A 19,470-nucleotide genomic window follows, 5' to 3' on the forward strand; every position below is an offset into this window, starting at 1 on the left:
GGGGTTCAGTCTTAGCAGGACCAAGGGCTTCCCCTTCCACTGGTGCTCTTACTAGGATACTCATTGCTATCTATGAGGTCAGAGTCCAAGGTCAGTCCATGTATAGTCTTTAGGTAGTGGCTTAGTCCCTGGAAGCTCTGGTTGCTTGGCATTGTTGTTCATATGGGGTCTCGAGCCCCTTCAAGCTTTCCAGTTCTTTCTCTGATTCCTTCAACGGGGGTCCTGTTCTCAGTTCAGTGGTTTGCTGCTGGCATTAGCCTCTGTATTTGCTGTATTCTGGCTGTGTCTCTCAGGAGCGATCTACATCCGGCTCCTGTCTGCCTGCACTTCTTTGCTTCATCCATCTTGTCTAATTGGGTGGCTGTATATGTATGGGCCACATGTGGGGCAGGCTCTGAGTGGGTGTTCCTTCTGTCTCTGTTTTAATCTTTGCCTTGCAGAGAGGAATCTTTTTTTTTTTTAAAGATTTATTTATTTACTATATATAAGTACACTGTAGCTGTCTTCAGACACACCAGAAGAGGGCATCAGATCTCTTTTTTTTTTTTTGGTTCTTTTTTTCGGAGCTGGGGACTGAACCCAGGGCCTTGCGCTTCCTAGGTAAGCGCTCTACCACTGAGCTAAATCCCCAGCCCCAGATCTCTTTACAGATGGCTGTGAGCCACCATGTGGTTGCTGGGAATTGAACTCAGGACCTCTGCAAGAGCAGTCGGTGCTCTTAACCACTGAGCCATCTCTCCAGCCCCAGAGAGGAATCTTAACATCCACCTCCATGTTCTCCCGGCCGCTTCTCTTCCCTAGCTCTAGTCTCCTCCTCTCTCTAAAACTTTTCTCCCACCCATCCTGCCTTCTCGTCCAATGACAGGCTTCGTTCTGTTTGTGCGCGTGATGACATCATCCTACAGATCTCCTCCTCTGTTTCCCTTCAGAAAAGAGCAGGCCTCCCAGGGATGGCAATCAAACAGGGCATCAAGATGTAATAAGACCGGGTTGGGGATTTGGCTCAGTGGTAGAGCGCTTGCCTAGCAAGCGCAAGGCCCTGGGTTCGGTCCTCAACTCCGAAAAAAAGAATAGAAAAAAAAAAGATGTAATAAGACTAGGCACAAGCCTTCCTATCAGGGCTGGGTGAGGCAACCCAGTAGGAGGAAAAGGGTCCCAAGAGCCGGTGAAAGAGTCAGAGACGCCCCACTCCCACCATCAGGAGTCCCACCGAGCTAACAGTGCACTAAGTCTAAAACAAAACAAGACAGAGAAGAGATCACGTGGCTTCAGCCTTATGGGTTGTAGATGAAGAAACAAAAGCCCAAAGTAGCCGATGACCAATTCACTCCCACTGCTAGTTCCGGGTCTATCCAGTACAATCCAGGTCTGTAGAATCCTGGTCAGTAATTCTGTCCATCACAGACTTTGCAAACCTACATGCGGAAGTTCGAGTATAAAGTTCTCGTTTTCACTTATCAATCATTTAACTTACAGCATCTTGCTTTGCCCAGGCTGGCCTTGAACTCACTGTGTAGTAGAGAATGACCTGAAACTACTTTTTTTTTTACCTTAAAAACTTTTGCTCCTCGCGCCTCCACCTCCCCAGCGTGGTAACGGGCATGCGCCGTCACACCCAATCTTATTCGGGCCAAGCAGGCGCTCCGCCGGCGGTGGCTAAACTCCTGCCACAGCCTTTACTTTAGCCCCCACGTTTTATTTCATAATTTGATTAATTTCCTACCCGTGAAAACTGAGGCTTTTCACGTGAGAATCCAAACTATTTGTTTCCCTTTAAAGAGATCTGAGCCGGGCGGCGGGGGCAGGCACACACCTTTAATCCAGGCACTCAGGAGGCAGAGGCAGGTGGATCTCTGAGTCTGAGACCAGCCTGGTCTACAGAATGATTCCAGGACAGCCAGGGCTGCAGAGAAACTCTGTCTTGGAAAATCAAAAAAGGAAAAAAAAAAAGGTTAAGAGATCTAGAACACTGGGCCTCGTTCTGTCTCATGGAGCTGGGCCCAGCCCCACCCTAATGCTCTCTTGTCCCCGTCACTATGGACTAACCGCACTCCCAATATAAGTCACTAAACAATGCTGCAGACAGTTCCTAATACGGCTACTTGCAGGTGCGGGCGGGCACTAGTAGGGTAACTAAGCATTTGGTACTTGGGATCCGCTCCCTAGAATTTAGAAGAGAAGCACTTTCTTCGCCTACAACTGGAGAACGTAGTGGAAGACCTGTGGAGGAGGTTCCAGGATGCACTCAAGAATTACACAGATGCCACGGAGGACCGCAAGATCGCCTTTGAGACCCTGAAGGTGAAGGATGAGAAAAGCTCTAAAGAGATTGAGGTGCAGATGAAGAAGATCCAGAGGCTGCAGGTCAGCGTGCCCGCCGGGGAGACATGGTTTCCACTGCTGCATTTGTCCATCTTCCCCATATTCTTTTGGCGCTCTCACTGGGTGGGTCAGGATGACAGACTGTGCTCCTAGTCCCCCCCACTCCTGTCTCCCCTTTGACCTGTCTCCCTCTGTCAGTTGTTTCTCCTGTCCCTCTAGGAGGCCATCAGTGCCTTGAAAGGGAAGATCGTAGCCCACAGCCGCGAAGGTGAATGGCAGAATCAGTGTATCCGAAACGACAAGGAGCTGGTCCACGTGCAGCTTCGAAAACTTAAGATCCAGAGGACCCAGGCCCGGACCGAATCTCAGGAGAACTTAGTCAAACTCACCCTGGAAAGTAACGCCACCCTCAAGGCCCTGAAAAAGGTTGTGGAGAAGGTAAAGGATAGAGAGAGGTCAATGGGGACAAAACCAAGAAACCTGGCTGGTGAAAACCGGATTCAGGGAGGCGTGGGGGCGGGGCCTCGTGTTGGGCGGGGCCTACCCCTCTCCCTCATACAGTGGACACTCTTTTATCTTTCTCCACCCTCTCTTTTAAATGAAGTCATTGGGATTTTCGGCTTCCTGAGTACCCCCTCTCTGCTTCGCAGAGGGCCTTTTTCTCCGTGTCTGCTGCACGTTTGTGGTTTCCTCAATAAACACCGTCTGTCATCTCCTTGCTGTTTCTGTCCAGCGCTTGGATTTCTCTGCTGCTGTCTGTTACACTTCAGATCTTCCCTGCCTTTTAATTCTTCAACTGGCAGAGGAAAGGAACTCAGCCCCCAGGCTGTGTTATTTCTAGGCTGCATCATTATGGGGTTTGTCCCTGGATTTCTTCTGAAGACAGTGTCATTCTGGGACCTCACCCTGGGATTTCTTTTGAGGACTACTGACTTATGGAGATGCTACTTGTCCCAGAGATAGGCTATCACCAAATGGGTGTCTTAATCATTACCATTGGTTAGGTTTTGTGGCCCTTTAGACCTCCCCTGTGGCCCCTTCGCTGGCTTGAAGCAGCTAAAAGCAGCAGTCATCACCCCCAAACCATCTAAGAGCAGTTAGGGTAGCCTCTGAGATGGGGACAGGGGGGGGGGGATGAGAGACCAGGTTCCCTGGTAAGTTAGACAGAGAAGGAGAGAAGGAGCCATACTAGGTAATAAAGGTGGCCGCTTCTGTCTCCCACCAGCAGTCCCCTGCTGATGGACTGGCTCAGGACATGTCACAGAACAATTAAGGACCAAATCGACCATTCTGACTTCAAACTGCTCAACCCTAAAGTAGGGGAGGAGAGGTCTTCAAGCTTTAACCCCATCCCACCTGTACTCTCAAGAAAAGACTGGACGTTGGGCTTCCCAAATGCCCCCTCTGCTGTGCAGAGAGGCTCTCCCTCTGTGTGTCTGCTGCAGTTTTCCTCATCCCCAATTAAGACCTTTCTTAACTGAAAGGAAAAAAGGAATAGTGATGAATTGTTTGTGGTAAGCATATGAAATGCTAGGGTAGTGCTTTGCAAGCACGGCGTCAAATGTGTTTCCCACAGAGCAGCTTTCCTGGGCTGGAGCAGAAAAACATTTGTTTTCCCTAAACCAGCTCTTCTTAACCCCTCACAGGGTGAGAAGATCCTTAAGCTTGCCGAGATATGTAGGAAATTTGAAACCGAGGAAGAAAAAGTACTGCCTTTCTATTCTTCAGCACTGACCCCCGAGGAGCAGGAGGAGGTCGAGATCCAGAGCCAGGAGGAGATCACAGAGGATCTCGCCAAGGTAGAGAGGGAGAATGTGATCGGGTGAGGAGTGGGGCAGCACCTAACGGCTACTATAACACACCGTTCCCTCTAACTCCACTCTCAGATTATGATGGACTACTTGGGAATGGAGAACTTCTGGAAGAGATACAACAAGGTGAAACTGGAGGTTCTGAGTCTCCAGCACAGGCGGCTGCAGCTGCTGGATATCAGCAGCAAGCTGCGGGAGATGCTCAAGCAGTACTTGGACGGCATCTCGGTGAGCGACGAGGTGCTGAGCCGCCTCAACCCGCTCTTCATAGTAAACCACAAAAGCAACCTGCCCCAGCTGCCCCCATCCGCAGCGCAGCCTGGCGGTGACAGAGGACCTGGTGGCGACAGAAGACTGACTTACAACGTCATCGAGGCGGCCCACATTGCCTCCCATATCCTGTGACCCGAGGAGGAGGAGGAAGCGTTCTAAACCCCAGAGACTTTTTTTCCTTTCTTGAAGCCCGAGTGCTTTGCTCTCATGCTTAGGTGGACACTCCAGCACTGTTCCAGTTACCTACCACCGCCCTATGTGGCATAACCAATTATTAATTTTTTAAAAGAAAAATAGAGAAATAAATAAAATAAAAGAGAAAATTCTCCCCCTGGTTGCGAAGTTTCTTATAAAAACACAAGGTCACCAAAGTGGTGTGGACAGCAGAGCGCACCTTCGATCCCAGCAAGGGAAAGGGGCAGGAGCAGGCGGATCTCTGTGAATTTGAGGCCAGCCTGGTCTACACAGTGAGTTCCAGGACAGCCAAGGCTACACAGAGAAACCCTGTCTGGAAAAACAATAACAACAACAACAAAACCAAGGAAGCAAAGACAGGGTCTGTGCAGGCCTCAGACTCCCGGTGTAGCTGACGGAGCTCAGATCACCCAGCCTCCGCCTGCTCTGGGCTCAGATGTGTCACACATGGTCATTGGTCCTGCGGACCGACCTCAGGATGTTCTGCATCCCAGTGAGCATCCTACAGACTTATCCTAGCCTTGTCAGGTCTTCACTGTGTTTACTTTAAGGATAAGAGGAATGTGGTCTCAGGGAGAGAATGCCTAGGCCCTTACTGGGAGGTGGAATATAGCTTCGCCCACAGCATCATGTGGGTCTTCTAGGCTGAGTCAAGACCTCAGGGTAAACTAGGACAGCAAGAGCAAGAGGAAGGCGCTCCCACCACTCAACCACACACAAGCTCCAGCTCCAGAATGTTCTTTTCTCTGCCCATGAAAACGGCCTCAAAGGACTGGGTAAGCACAGTATGGCGTTACATATCTGAGGTGCTTGGGACGCAAAGCCCAGAGGCTCGTGAGTCTGAGGCCAGTGTGGGCCACAGGACAAACGCAAGACCCTGACTTAAAAGAAAAGGCGGGGGGTTGGGGATTTAGCTCAGTGGTAGAGCGCTTGCCTAGCAAGCACAAGGCCCTGGGTTCGGTCCCCAGCTCCGGAAAAAAAAAAAAAGAAAGAAAAGGGGGGAGCAGAGAAGCTCATCAGAGAAAGCACAAGTCTGATGACCCCAGTTCGGCCCCTGGAACCCACCTGCAGGTGGGAAGAGAGAACCAGCTTTACAGAGCTGTCTGATCTCCACACTCAAGGCAGCATAGGCCACAGTAATAATTCGGAAACAAAGGAAGGGGGTGGGGGCAGCAGTATTGAGTGAAGACTACGACGTTTCGTTAGAAAGCACTATTTATTTCTTCTTACTCTTGTTTCGTTTCTCTTCTTTCAGCTTCTTTTTGGAGACTCTGGGTGTGCTGGCCTTTTTGTATAGGTGATACCCAATCAGGCCCAGGAGTGCTGGCACCATGGCCATGCCTACCAGAGGCAAAATGCCCTTCAGCAGCTTTTGCCAGTAGTTGGCTCGAATCAAGGCGATCAGCTCCACATCATACTGCACCACTGCATCGGCTGGAGGGGCAGAGGGTGGGGAGGGTTAGGATATGCACCCCTGCATCGGCTGGAGAGGGGGGTGGGTGGGGTGTTAGAATCCCTGTGATTTATCCAGGGCTCTGACTTGGGATTGAAACAGGGAGCGTGGGCCACAGAAGACAACCGTGATGCTGGCAGTTTGAAATATGGGGTTGGGTTCCCTCCAAAAAGGCAGAGGAGGGCAGGAACAGGCTAAGGATACCCATGTTGATCTTAACTCCAGCTAAGCATGTGGCATGGAACCGGTGACAGATCTTTGACAGCACAAGAAATCTGTGGATGAGGAACATGCAGGTTCCCCATATTTATAAGCATTTATAAATAAGCATTCTTTTTTAAAATCTCTTTAAAGATTTATTTGTATTTTACGTGTATGGCTGCTTCGCCTATTGTGTGTCTGTGCCAACACACAAGCCGGGTATCCTTGGAGTAAGGAGAGGGTGCTGGATCCCCTGGGAGCTGGAGTGACAAGGGATGCTGAGCCGCCATGTGGCTGCTGGGGACGGAACCTGGATCTTCAGGAGCAGCCAGTGCTCTTAACAGCTCAGTCACCTCTAGCCCAAGTGAGCGTGTGTGTGTGTGTGTGTGTGTGTGTGTGTGTGTATGAATTCTCTATACCGAGTGAACCCCAGTTCCAAACAGCCACATGGATGGAATCTTTGTGGGGCTAAAACTAACTGGAATAAAAGTGGGTATCCTTTATCATACTGCCAGCCAGTGAACACTCGCAACGCAGTTCTTGGCAGATTTTCGAGTGAAGGCTGGAGACGAGGAAAGCTGGGCATGAGGGTGAGGTGCGCGGGAGAGCCGGAAGCAGGGACGCAGCAGCAGTGGGAAGGGCAAGACTTTGCTAAGCGTTTCTAGTTCTGTTTTACTTTTGAGACAGGGTCTCTCTCAGTAGCCCTGGCTGTCCTGAGACTCACTATGTAGAGCAGGCTGGCCTCGAACTCACAGAGATGGACCTGCCTCTGCCTCCCAAGTGCACCATCACCTCAGACTCATTAAGAGAGATTTTGCTTGGTCCTCCCTACTCTCTTCCAGGGCTCCCTACAGGCCACGCTAGTATAAGAATCACGTTCCCAGAGCTGTGTGGAGAAACACATTTTACCTAATAGAACTTGTGTTTTAACCCAAAGCAAGAGACACCCATCCTGGAAAATCTGTGCAGTCTCAGCCCTTAAGAACAAGTATCAGCAGTAATGTGTGAAGATGAATTCTAAGAATCAAGGTCAAGGAGTCAGGGCGTCACCTTGCCAGCTCTACTTTGCTGCTCTGGGATAAGCAGGTGGCTCAAGCAGGTGCCAAAAAGTCACCAGCTGTCCACAGCCAGGCCAAGTGGCCTTCACAGGTGGAGAAGCCCCAGCTCAATTCTTTCCTCAGATTTGATCTGGACTTTTTCAAGTTCTAGGCAGAGTAAAGGATTTGGGCCTCTGTTGTGCCAGGCAGGAGACAGTCGTGGTCAGATTACCTGGGATAGATGGTGGGTACCCTCTCTTTCCATAAGCCAAGTGAGAAGGAATGACTGCTCTTCGCTTCTCCCTGAGGGGAGGAATGAGAATTGCAGGTCGAGGGAGGTGAGCTGGCAGCCTCAACCATCTGAAGCTCCATCAGCAGAAGCGCCTCACCCCCACCTCAGATATGGACACCAAAACATGAATTTCTCCACCTGACGGGTAGACCAGCAAAGCTACCAATCTCCTTACAACGCCTCAACTCCCCGATAAAACTGACGGTCAGAGAAGTGCCCTCAGGGGTCCCATTAACCTGCACTTTTCCAGGATGAAAAGGCCCTCCCTACAGGAGGTGAGATGGTAGAGATTCCTTCTGCCCGGGCAAGGGGCCCGGGTGGTCAGCCCCAGATCTCAGATACTCACCCTACACACATGTCCAGAAGGCTCTGCTCCAGACCTTGAGGAAGAAGACATAACTGAACTAGAAGCTACACATATCCCCCACAGTACCCAGGAGGAAAATCAAAGGCTCCCCGTGGACCTTCATCAAGTGAGTTTAAGTCCACTTCTCCAACTCTTTGCCCCAGTGATATGTGGGACAGGAAGAGAAAACACAAGGTAGCAGAAAGAAGATCCTCGGGGGTATTTATCATTCTAGCTTTTCTAGAATAACTTCGACGTTTAAGACGCTAAGCAAGGGCTTAGGAAGAGGACAAAGGCATGGGTCACATACCTGGGATCACCTGCTTTTGGCCAAGTTCTATGACCAGAGGATCTCTGGTCAGAGAAGTGTCAATAATGCGTCCATCTGCCAAGCTGCCCTGAAGACAAAGAGCAAGAACTAACCCCTCCATTCCTTCCACAAGACAGGCCACACACATCTGGGACCACCCGGATGGAAGCAACCCCTTTAACAAATTTGCATCCTGTACCCATCTCCTTCCACCCCCACCCCCACGCCCATGGGCAAAAAGTAACCGGAAGCCCCACGGGTCTAGCACTTCTTGGAGATCTCTCTATCCTTTTCTCAGTGCTGGAGAGGAGCCGGCGGAAAACAGGGAGGAAAAAGAAGCTGGCGAGAGGACAATCCAGTCCCGCCTCCACGTGCTAGCCGACCCTAGGACTCAAGTTCTCAAGCCCAGCGTGCCACGTGTCCAAGCCAAAGCTGACGTGTTTTAGCTGGGCGCCGCCCCTCCCAGGCCACGCCCTGGCCTCCCAAGCCCCTCACCGTGTAGTGTATGTGGAGCGTGTCTCCAAAGGCAGCGGACTCCGTGCACGATTCAGGGGGCTGCACCTATGATCAGACTACAAGGGTCAAGGCTGCTCCTCCAAGGATCCTGTCACCGTCTGGAGACCCAGCACTTTCTCCCCCAACTCAGTTCCTGCACTTCCTTTCCTCTTCGCTCACAGGTCCATTTAGAGTCCCAGGCTCCCCTGCGATCCCTGGCCTTAAAGGGTGGCGGCGGGGCATGGGGGGAGGGGAGCAGCTCGACAGTCTCCTCACCAGGGTCTCCACTTGGAGGGTCCGGACAGGACTTTCGGTTTCTACCTCAGCCTCAGCCTGGCACACCGCCCCACTGATCAGCAGCAGCAGCAACAGCCGAAGCGGCAGGAGCAAAGGGCGCAGGGTCATGATTGGACTGGGTCAGAGCACCGGGGTACCAGGGCAGGCTGTTCGGGTGCACGCGACCAGGACCGGTTCCCTCACTCCAGGCCAGACTGGTATGGGCGGGTTACAAGGAGCTAGCTCCTCCTCCTCCTCCTGCAGCCCTCCCTCCACTTTGTCCCCACCTCCTAGAGGGGAAGAGGCTGCAGAGTTCCCTACCCTGTGATCGAGGCGGGGGACTCTGACCCACCTTCTAACAGCCTTTCTGTCCCGTGACGAGGGTTGGGTCATGTAATAGCATGTATTTGCCATCACCCACCGTAAAGGGGAGGGGGAATGATTAGTCTCTAATGTTCGAGTGACCAGGCAAGGGAGGCACAATCGTTCCCCTTTCACAGCTAGGGAACTAGCCTAAGGTCATCATGCTCAGTGGTGACAGGACTCAAGCACAGGGCTTATATTTGCTCTCGGCTCTTTCTTCTAAGAGCTGTCCCTTCCCACTAAGCCCAGAGGCAGTCAACCCATCACCTGATCATTCTACTCAGGTACGTCCAGAAAGAGCTGGCCTCTCCTCCACCCCTCCTGTCTTGGAGAGCACTACGGCTATCTTCCTGAAAAAAGTGATCAATCACTGATCCTTTCCTTCCTGCTTTCCTTAAATCCTTTCCACAACAACAGCAGAGACAACCGTCTTGTGTCTGTGCAAGAACTTCCATTGTTTTTAAAGGGGGCTTAACTAATTGTAGGCAGCCTTACCAGTTTTGAGTTTCATGATCTGAACACTTCCTGACAACCTAAGCGGTGGTAACTTCCTGGTCACTCAAAGGCTCCTGTGGTGCCTTGACCATATGTACTCTTAGGCTGCTCCTTGACATACCATACGTACTCTTAGGCTGCTCCTTGGTCCATTGTCCTCATTGCACTGTTACCGTCTGTAAACACAATTCCACCCGAGTGTCTGGCCAGCACCTCAGACTACACACACCCAACGCACACATCCTCTTACTTGAAACAACCTGACCTCCCTGACGTGCGTGGCCTCTCCTCTACCAGTATTCTGAGATTTCTTCCATTTCTTTTTTTTTTTCCGGAGCTGGGGACTGAACCCAGGGCCTTGCGCTTCCTAGGCAAGCGCTCTACCACTGAGCTAAATCCCCAACCCCTCTTCCATTTCTAATATCCAACCAGTTTCCTTTGGGTTTTCCATTCCCAGCCCACCCGTCTAGCGCCCCCATATCTAGGGCCACCACTCTAATGAAGCTCTCATTTTCTCTGGGGGTTGCTTTGTGATATTGGGGATCTTGTCCAGACAGGGCTCTGCTTATACCAGGCCAGCACCTTAGTTAACATCCCTAACCTGGGAATTGTCTTTTAAATGCTCATTGCCAGGGGCTACATAGATGGCTGAGTGCTTAAGAGCATTTGCTGCTCTTCCAAAGACTAGAGTTCAAGTCCCTGCACACCTATCAGATGGCTCAGAAATGCCTGTAACTCCAGCTCCAAGGGTTCCAACACCCCCGTCTAGCCTCCATATATATACATAATAAAAATAAATCTTTAAAAATAACTGCCTGCCAGATGTTGGGGCACACACCTTTAATTCCAACACTCAGGAGCAGAGGCAGACAAATTCCTCTGAGTTTCAGGCCATGTAGGATTACATAGTCAAACTCTCTTCAAAGTAGCAGCAAGAATGAAACACTAGAACCCTCACTGGTACAACGGGGTATGGTGATGCCCACCTAGAGTCCCAGTGTGGCTACATGAAGCCCTCCTTCAAAGACGAACTGAAGTCACAGCCATCAGGAATTCCTGGGGTTGGTGGCACGCTCTGTGTCTTGAGGAAATGGGTTACATAGACAGATTTAAAAACAAGAAACAAAACCTGTCAGATGTGTGCCTAACATCTGTGCGTGTGGCTAGGGAGGTAGCTCAGAGGGAGAGGTAGCTCGGAGGAAGAGGTTTTTGTTTTGTTTGTTTGCTTTTGGTTCTTTGACACAGGCTTTCTGTGTGTAAACCTGTCTGTCTTGGAGCTTGCTCTGTAGACCAGGCTGGCCACAAACTCAGAGATTTGTCTGCCTCTGTTTCCTGAGTGATGAGATTAAAGCACCAAAAACAAACAAACAAACAAACAAATAACGAAATTTGTGTACTTCACTATATGAATATATACTTGAGCAAATACAAAACCACACTTCAGAAGCTCTCTTGGAAACTAGAAGGTTGTGGCTAATGGCCAGACACGTGTTGAAAGCACTGGTTTAGACTTTTACACAAGCTCTTTAAAGGGCACCAAGAGCCGGGATGAACAGTCGTCAGTTCATGCTTACTCTTGTCTCCCTCCCTTCCTACCTGGGAAGTACAAGGGACGAGCTAAGATGAGTTATGCTCTTGCAATCGTATCAGACCAAGCAGAGGGAAGGCAGGTTCTATTTGGATTGTGAACCACAAAGATGGGAGCCTAAGTAAGTGGAGACCCCCATACTAGCCTGGGTTGTCTACCATCAAACAGCTTTTCTTTTTAAGATGTGGGGGGGTCCATTGGGGCACTATTTCTTTTCTTTTTTTATAAGATTTATTTATTATATATAAGTACACTGTAGCTGTCTTTAGTCACACCAGAAGAAGGCATCAGATCCCATTACAGATGGTTGAGCCACCATGTGGTTGCTGGGAATTGAACTCAGGACCTCTGGAAGAGCAATCAGTGCTCTTAACCACTGAGTCGTCTGTCCAGCCCCCACCAAACACCTTCTAATGGAGAGAAAGTTCCGTCTCCATCCTGACCCGCAAGCATCTCTTCAGACCACTGTGTACATACACTGCTCTGTGCATTCATGTCATCAAAGTTTACGTTCTGTGCCAACTGATGCACGGACCAACTCCTTGACGATGAAAAGCTTGTCACCCAGCCCTAACCCTCCATTGGCCATTTATTAAACTGAAAGCCTTCTTCTTTTTATTTTTAATAAGTCCAGGCTGGTTTTGAACTTGGGATCCTCCTGCCTCGGCCTCATAAGTGCTGGGATAGGGGCTGGAGAGCTGGCTCAGTGGTTAGGAGCATTGACTGCTCTTCCAAAGGTCCTGAGTTCAATTCCCAACAGCCATATGGTGCTGGGATAACAGGTGTTCCCTATCGCTCTTGGCTCTGAAAACCTTTTTAGAGATAGAGCTTTGTGTCCCTCATTTTTTTTTTTTTTTTTTTTTGGTTCTTTTTTTTCGGAGCTGGGGACCGGAGCTGGGGACCGAACCCAGGGCCTTGCACTTCCTAGGTAAGCGCTCTACCACTGAGCTAAATCCCCAGCCCCGTGTCCCTCATTTTTGTATCTTTCGTGTTCAGGCCTGACGTGAAAATACTTGCTGAGTCGAGTCAGCTGTGTTCCTGGGCTGTGTCCTCCCTCAGCGCCTTCCCTTACCTTACCTCTCAGCTCTCCCAGGAGAGTTAACTCCTCTCCTTTTCAACTCAGGACTGTCTTAGCCAACAGCTGTTTTCCCGTCCTTTATTTAGTCACTGTGTCCCTCAAAGAGCCAGTTAGCTCACTGGACAAGGACAATGTGTAACAGGCCTAGAGCTCCCTAGATGCTAGCTGCATGGTGCTGGACAAGTGGGATAGCCTCAGAGCCAAGTTGCCTTAAACTCTTAAAAAAACAAAACAGGGGTTGGGGATTTAGCTCAGTGGTAGAGCGCTTGCCTAGGAAGCGCAAGGCCCTGGGTTCGGTCCCCAGCTCCAAAAAAAAGAACCAAAAAAAAACAAAACAAAACAAGGGGTTGGGGATTTAGCTCAGTGGTAGAGCGCTTGCCTAGCAAGCACAAGGCCCTGGGTTCGGTCCCCAGCTGGGGGGGGGGGGGCGACACACAAAACAAAACAAACAAACAAAAAACCTTGCTGACTGATGGCTCACACCTTTAATCCCAGCACTCTGGAGGCAGAGGTGGGGTTGGCTCTCGAGTTTGAGGCCAGCTTGGTCTATAGTAAGTTCAATCACAGGCACAGCAACACCGAGAAACTCTGGAGTCAGAAGACAGGAGGGCTGTTCCACCACATGGGGCACACAAAGAACCCAGACAGGCACCTCCTGCGGAACACCTAACTAGCTCAGCCTTGAACTGGCTCCTCCTACCTCCCACGGGCTGGAACTATAAGCATTCCAACCTCACCCAGCCAAAAGTCCCCCCCCCCCCCCCCCCGGAGCTGGGGACCGAACCCAGGGCCTTGCACTTGCTAGACAAACGCTCTACCACTGAGCTAAATCCCCAATCCCGCCAAAAGTTGTTTCAAACACACCGTTGAACTATTAAATGAGAAACCATTTAAGTATCTAACTATACTGTATGAAAACCTCTTCAGACAGACATACAAGCTTCAGTTTAAGTTAGATAATACATGTGATGTGAACTTACTGCATTCTAACCCCTCCCCACATATGTGTAGGTGCATATATTCAGAAAGGCAGGGCTGCGCTGAGGACTGGGGGTGCAGCTCAGCAGAGTGCTTGCTTACCATGCCTAAAGCCCCGGGTCAACCACAGCATTGCACCAACTGTGCTGTGAACACATCTGTCACGCCAGCCCCTGGGAGGCGGGAGTGGGAGGCTCACAACTGCAAGGCATACATAGTTAAGCTACATAGTTAAGGAGTTCCTAGGTCGGCCTGGGACACACGAGACCCCCTTCCTCTCTCCCTCTGCCCATCCCACTTTGAGACAGGAAGCATGAGCCCGGTGACTGTAGCAACTGAGGGTACCGATGTTTATCTGCACCCAGCCAAGAAGCAATTTCAGGTCTGATGTCTTTGGTTTTGGAGACACTCTCTATGTAGCCCTGGCTAGCCTGGGACTCAAGCTATAGAGGCAGGCTGGTCTTGAACTCACAGAAATCTGCCTGCCTCTGCCTCGTGAGTGCTGAAATTAAAGTCATATATAACTCCACCTGGTTAAGACCAACCTCTTAAAAAATGAAGGAACCCAAAGGATGTTCCCCAAGCGGCTGAGGATGGCTAGGTTTGGGGTGGGAGTGGGAAGTCAGGGGGTGGGTATGATATGCTGTTCTGCATATTTGCGCATTGTATGGATGGATTACTGACAACAAAGGCTGCTTGGCTACACAAAACATGGGATTTGAGTCGATGTGATTGACAGGGGCTCTCAACCTACCGCTGTGACCCCTTAACAGTTCCTCATGCTGTGCTGACCCCCAACCGTAAAGTTATGTCATGGCTACTTCTTAACTGTAACTTTCCTACTGTTATGAATCATAATGTAAGTGTCTGATGTGCGGGGTATCTTGACTCACAGGTTGGGAACTGCTGACCTAAAAACCTATCTATGGGGGCTGGAGAGATGGCTCAGTGGTTAGGAGCACTGGCTGACCTTCCACAGGTCCTGAGTTCAGTTCCCAGCAACCACATGGTGGCTCACAACCAATCATAATCAGATCTGATGCCCTCTTCTGGTATGCAGGTGTACATGTAAATATATACATTAAGTAGACTTTTAGAAAAGTTTATAAAAAAAAAAAAAAGAACTATCTAGAAGGTGCTTAGTGCAAGTGTGCCAATGCCATCAGAGCCACTGTGCCTGGGTGAGTCGGCCAGCAACTCTGTGGAGGAGGGGAGGCCTGAGCTACACCTTATGTGGCACTTTGTTTTGCTTTTATAAATAGTCTCATGTATCCCAGGTTAGCCTCAAACTAGTTATATAGCCAAGGCTGGCCTTGAATTCCAGATCCTCCTGCCTTCACTTTCTTTTTAACTTTATTTTATGTATATGAATACCCCGTAGCTGTCTTCAGACACACCCAGATCTCATTACAGATGGTTGTGAGCCACGTTGTGGTTGCTGGGAACTGAACTCAGGACCTCTGGAAGAGCAGCCAGTGCTCTTAACCGCTGAGTCATCTCCAGCCCTCTGCCTTCACATCCAAGTACTGAGATTACAGCATCTGTTTTTATGCAGTGCTCGGAAATGAACCCAGGCTCCAACACATACTAAGCAAGCACCATCCCCAGCCCCTTGATGTGGTATCCTCTCCCTTTTTTTTTTTCTTTTGGTTGTTGTTGTTTGAGATAGGGTCTCTCCATGTAGTCCTGCATATCTTCGAACTCACTTTGTAGACTAGGCTATCCTTGAACTCAGAGATCCACCTGCTTCTGCCTACCATGTGCTAGGATTAAAGGTGTGTGCCACCATGTCCAGCCTCCTTAATGTGGGATTTTTACCCAAGGCAAAGGGCCAGATGTCCGTAGATCATGGGCCAGTATGGTTAATGCAAAAGCGAAGAGAGACCAATGGAGGGGAAGAGCAGAGCCAGCTATAGAGAGCTGTGCATCTCTAAAACCGTGGAAGCACGCGTCTCAACACAGGTGCTCACACACAACCCAAAAGCAGCGGCTAGCCAGAATGGGTGGCACAGGGAGATGGCTGTCTCTGAAGCTCTGTAAGGCACATGAAGTAGGTAGAAGGGAAAGGTAAGTCTTCTCTCCAACAGTAGCCTGCCCAGAGGCTGGGTGTGGTGGTGTGCCTTTAACTCCAGAGGAGTGGCAGAGGTGGACACACTGCTTTGCAAGTTCTAGGCCAGTAGACCCTGCCTCAAAAATAAAATCCAAAACAGACCCAACCTACCCAGGACAATTTGCTGAATGCTCCAATAAGGGTCAAGGAAGAAGCCTTTCTGTTGAACTGAAGAGGAACTTGAATTGTGACTCTGCAAGAAAGCTGCTGGCCCAGCCCAGCCCAGCCCAGCCCAGCCCAGCTCACAACCACATCCACAAAAGCCTTTGGGAAGTGTCAGGATTCAGCAGGTTCTGTTACCCACAAGACAGCTAGGTGTGAGCAGAGAACTGCTTGCCACAACCCCCTCTGCCACTGGGGACTGGGGCCTTACTGTGTTTGTTTTTTCTAGCACTGCGAATAGAACCCAGAACTTTGAACTCACAAAGCCTATGCTCCACAGATCAGCATTTTAAGGTGATTTGCATACTCGATCATCTGAAAAAGAAGCGGTCACTCCCAAACCCTGTGCTACTCTAATCAAGTACGCTATCCCTCCAGTCACTGCATGATGTGGTGGACAGACCTTCCTCCTGTGTAGAAGCCACAGCACTGTGCTCTTTTTGCTGTATTTGGAAACCAGAGGGAATTCCTGTGGTTCAGAGCCACAAGCTAAACCTTCTATCCCTTAAAAGTCGCAGTATTCAACTCTGTCCTAGGATGGCCCTCACCAAGAAAGTTGTTTTGTGTGTATGCACTACTAAGGGATCAAACCCAGAGCTTCCTACCAAGTGGTCTACCAGTAAGCTACACTCCAGGAGGGAGGCACAGAAAGGCTTAGTCTCAAACCTTCTGCCTTGTCTACCTGCCAGCTAGCTCTCAGGAAGGTGGCCTGTGGGTTGAGTTAGTGGGAGGCCTGTGTAGAGAACTGCCCAGCGTGTACCCACAAGTTTTACCTAAAGTGCCCTGTTCATACCCACACCCAGCTTAGAACACACACCAGCTCTAACTGCAGCTCAGATGTTCCCCTACAGTTGGCAGCTGAAGTGACACGCACATAGCAGACACTTCACCTTGCAGCGTCGACAGTCTGGTCCAACCCCCTCGCCTCCGGACCCTCACAGCCGTCACCGACTTTGCTCTACCACGTTCAAGGTTCCCACTTCCTTGGCCCTAACTGTCTGTACCTTTCTCAAGAACGCAGGGCCATTCTTACCCATTCCAACAATTAGGGTCAGGGAGCCCCATTAGAAAACCTGCAGAGGGGGCTGGGGATTTAGCTCAGTGGTAGAGCGCTGACCTAGGAAGCGCAAGGCCCTGGGTTCGAAAAAAAAAAAAAAAGAGAAAAAAAAAAAAAACCTGCAGAGGAAGGAAGGCATTTGGATTCCGTCGTTCCCCAGTGACCAGCATGATATGCTACCTCTCCAGCTACTGGGTTATCGAGCAGACCAGATGGTGCTTAGTGTGATAACCTGCCCAGGGAGCTCATTCCCTGTACTGACCAGAAGGAAGGGCAGGGCATCCTCCTTGGTCATTACCAAGATTTCAAAAGATTCCAGAGCATCTTGGGACGGACGCCCAGCTGGCCCTGAATACAGAGGCTTAAGCCACCTCAAAGAAATGCCTAAACACAGAGAAGGAAGTTTCCGTGCCTTTTCTGTTCTCATTGAACGTGTGTCTGAACTGGCAGGTGAAATGCAAGGGTTCCCAGCAGCTTCAACTCAAGGATGAGAAGCACAACTGTTTGAGACAGTTTTGCCTCTCATCCCACCTAGGTGGGTCTAAGCCTGTTCATTTCCTACAGAGACATTCTGGAACCTGCTGTACCCAGATTATTCTGAAGCATACACCTGGATCTAGGTCCTTAATCAAATTACAACAAACAAGCCATGGGAAGCGATCTGCTCTAAGGGTCAGGTACACAACTCTCCTTTAGGTTCACTCCCTTTATCTTACAGCCGCTCAAAGCCACAGAGGGCTACCCCACCTCTTTTGAATCTGAGTAACCAAGAGACAGGCAAGAACCAGTCACCTGCTTCTCCAAGTCACTCTAATGTCAAGACTTGTCCACTAGCCTGTCATTCAGTTAAACTTTTTAACTTTTTTAAAAAGAAATTTATTTCATGTATAGGAGTGCTCTGTCTTCAGACACCACAAGAGGACATCGAATCCCATTACAGATGGTTGTGAGCCACCATGTGGGGAATTGAACTCAGGACCTCTGGAAGAGCAGTCAGTGCTCTTAACCACTGAGCCATCTCTCCAGCCCCCTATTTACGTTTCTTTGAGGGAGGAAGATGAGCACCAGACAGATACAGTCCAGGCTGGCCTCACTCTTTCAGAGATTGTCCTGCCTCTGCTTCCTGAGTGCTGGCCTTACAGGCGTGCAAGGCTTCTATTGTTATTGTGTTACTGTGTTACAGCAGAGGATACCAAATGCCTGTAACCCAACTCTGAGGAGAGGAAGGCAGGAGGATAGTTACAAGTTTGAGGTTAGCAAGCAGGTGGTGGCGGCTGCTGTGGCACACGCCTTTATCCCAGTACTCAGGAAGCAGAGGCAGGTGGATCTCTCTGAGTAAAAGGACAGCATGGTCTATAAATCGAGTTCCAGGACAGCCAGGGCCACACAAAGAAACCTTGTCTTTAAAACAAAAACAAGTTTGAAGTCAGCTTGGGCTATACTGAGACCTTATCTCAAAACTACAACGACGACGACAATGACAACAAAATACAGCTCAGAAAGTGATCTATTTACTAGCAAATAAAGGAGGCACTAGAAGAAGATATTCCTAACTTATTAGCTGTAGAAGCCTGGAGGAGCCAGGAAGAGGCAATGTGTCAGATTTTCAGGGAAAGTAATGTTGAAGAAACAGGGTTGGTGATGGGTTGAGATTTAGAAGTCAGAGAAATGGACAAAAAGCAATGGTTCTTGAGAGGGTGACAGTAACTAGAGGGAAAGGAGAGCTGTCAGGAGAGACAGGGAGAGGTGATGAGTGCAGACTAAACGCTTCACAGGACATGGGACTCAAGCTCTAGCCTAAGGAGTGGCACCACACCTTTCCTTTGTGTGGAGTCACTGACAGCAGCGGGAAAGGAGCAGGGGATGTAAGCTTTACTGATCTACTGAAAAGATGCACCCTCAAGACATCCTGTTAGGTTCCGGGTAAGAGTTAGCCACCTGGAAACGGGATCTGCACACCCCGAGTGCAGCTGCTTTATGCTGAGGAAAGTGTTAGGTTTATTATACTGCCCAGATGTTTGCCCTGTGTTCACTGCACTGCCCAGATGGTTGCCCTGTGTTCACTGGACTGCCCAGATGGTTGCCCTGTGTTCACTGCACTGCCCAGATGGTTGCCCTGTGTTTACTGCACTGCCCAGATGTTTGCCCTGTGTTCACTGCACTGCCCAGATGTTTACCCTGTGTTTACTGCGCTGCCCAGATGTTTGCCCTGTGTTCACTGCACTGCCCAGATGTTTACCCAGTGTTTACTATACTGCCCAGATGTTTACCATGTTTACTATACTGCCCAGACGTTTACCCAGTGTTTACTATACTGCCCAGATGTTTACCCAGTGTTTACTATACTGCCCAGATGTTTACCATGTTTACTATACTGCCCAGATGTTTACCATGTTTACTATACTGCCCAGACATTTACACTGTTTACTGTACTGCCCAGACGTTTACCCAGTGTTTACTGCACTGCCCAGACGTTTACCCAGTGTTTACTGCACTGCCCAGATGTTTACGCTGTTCACTGCACTGCCCAGATGTTTACCCAGTGTTTACTATACTGCCCAGATGTTTACCCAGTGTTTACTATACTGCCAGGAGTGTACACTGTGTTTACTGTACTGCCCAGACATT

The 19,470-nt window shown here is 49.8% G+C and overlaps 3 protein-coding genes across 13 annotated transcripts in view; 2 read left to right on the plus strand and 1 right to left on the minus strand.

Moving 5' to 3' along the window:
* Positions 1 to 4,732, plus strand: part of Ccdc65 (coiled-coil domain containing 65) — a 13,760-nt gene extending 9,028 nt beyond the window's left edge. The window contains exons 5-8 of one of the 3 annotated variants that reach the window (NM_001014203.1): positions 2,167 to 2,364; positions 2,542 to 2,760; positions 3,969 to 4,121; positions 4,209 to 4,732. In NM_001014203.1, coding sequence (NP_001014225.1) covers positions 2,167 to 2,364; positions 2,542 to 2,760; positions 3,969 to 4,121; positions 4,209 to 4,538 — 900 coding nt within the window. In that variant the 3' untranslated portion in view covers positions 4,539 to 4,732. Of the gene's footprint in view, positions 1 to 2,166; positions 2,446 to 2,520; positions 4,122 to 4,208 lie in introns of those variants that run through there. The other 2 variants (XM_063263952.1, XM_063263953.1) reach the window with 2 other exon arrangements.
* The window catches only part of Tuba1c (tubulin, alpha 1C), a 441,616-nt gene that overhangs the window by 108,056 nt on the left and 314,090 nt on the right, over positions 1 to 19,470 (plus strand). The window lies entirely within an intron of this gene.
* On the minus strand, positions 5,799 to 12,755 carry Fkbp11 (FKBP prolyl isomerase 11). 5 transcript variants are annotated; one of them, NM_001013105.2, is made up of 6 exons: positions 9,012 to 9,232; positions 8,736 to 8,801; positions 8,241 to 8,328; positions 7,931 to 7,964; positions 7,525 to 7,595; positions 5,799 to 6,035 (listed from the first exon to the last, which is right to left on the minus strand). In NM_001013105.2, exons 1-6 carry the CDS (start codon positions 9,138 to 9,140, stop codon positions 5,818 to 5,820), a joined length of 606 nt encoding a protein of 201 aa, NP_001013123.2. In that variant the 5' UTR covers positions 9,141 to 9,232; the 3' UTR covers positions 5,799 to 5,817. The 5 variants fall into 5 exon arrangements, with proteins under 5 accessions (NP_001013123.2, XP_006257406.1, XP_063119448.1 ...); XM_006257344.5 differs by lacking the exon at positions 8,736 to 8,801 and having other exon boundaries at positions 9,012 to 12,755; XM_063263378.1 differs by lacking the exons at positions 8,736 to 8,801; positions 9,012 to 9,232 and adding an exon at positions 8,509 to 8,694.

This window comes from Rattus norvegicus, chromosome 7, assembly GCF_036323735.1.
Source record: "Rattus norvegicus strain BN/NHsdMcwi chromosome 7, GRCr8, whole genome shotgun sequence".
In the NCBI taxonomy this organism is placed as follows: domain Eukaryota; kingdom Metazoa; phylum Chordata; class Mammalia; order Rodentia; family Muridae; genus Rattus; species Rattus norvegicus.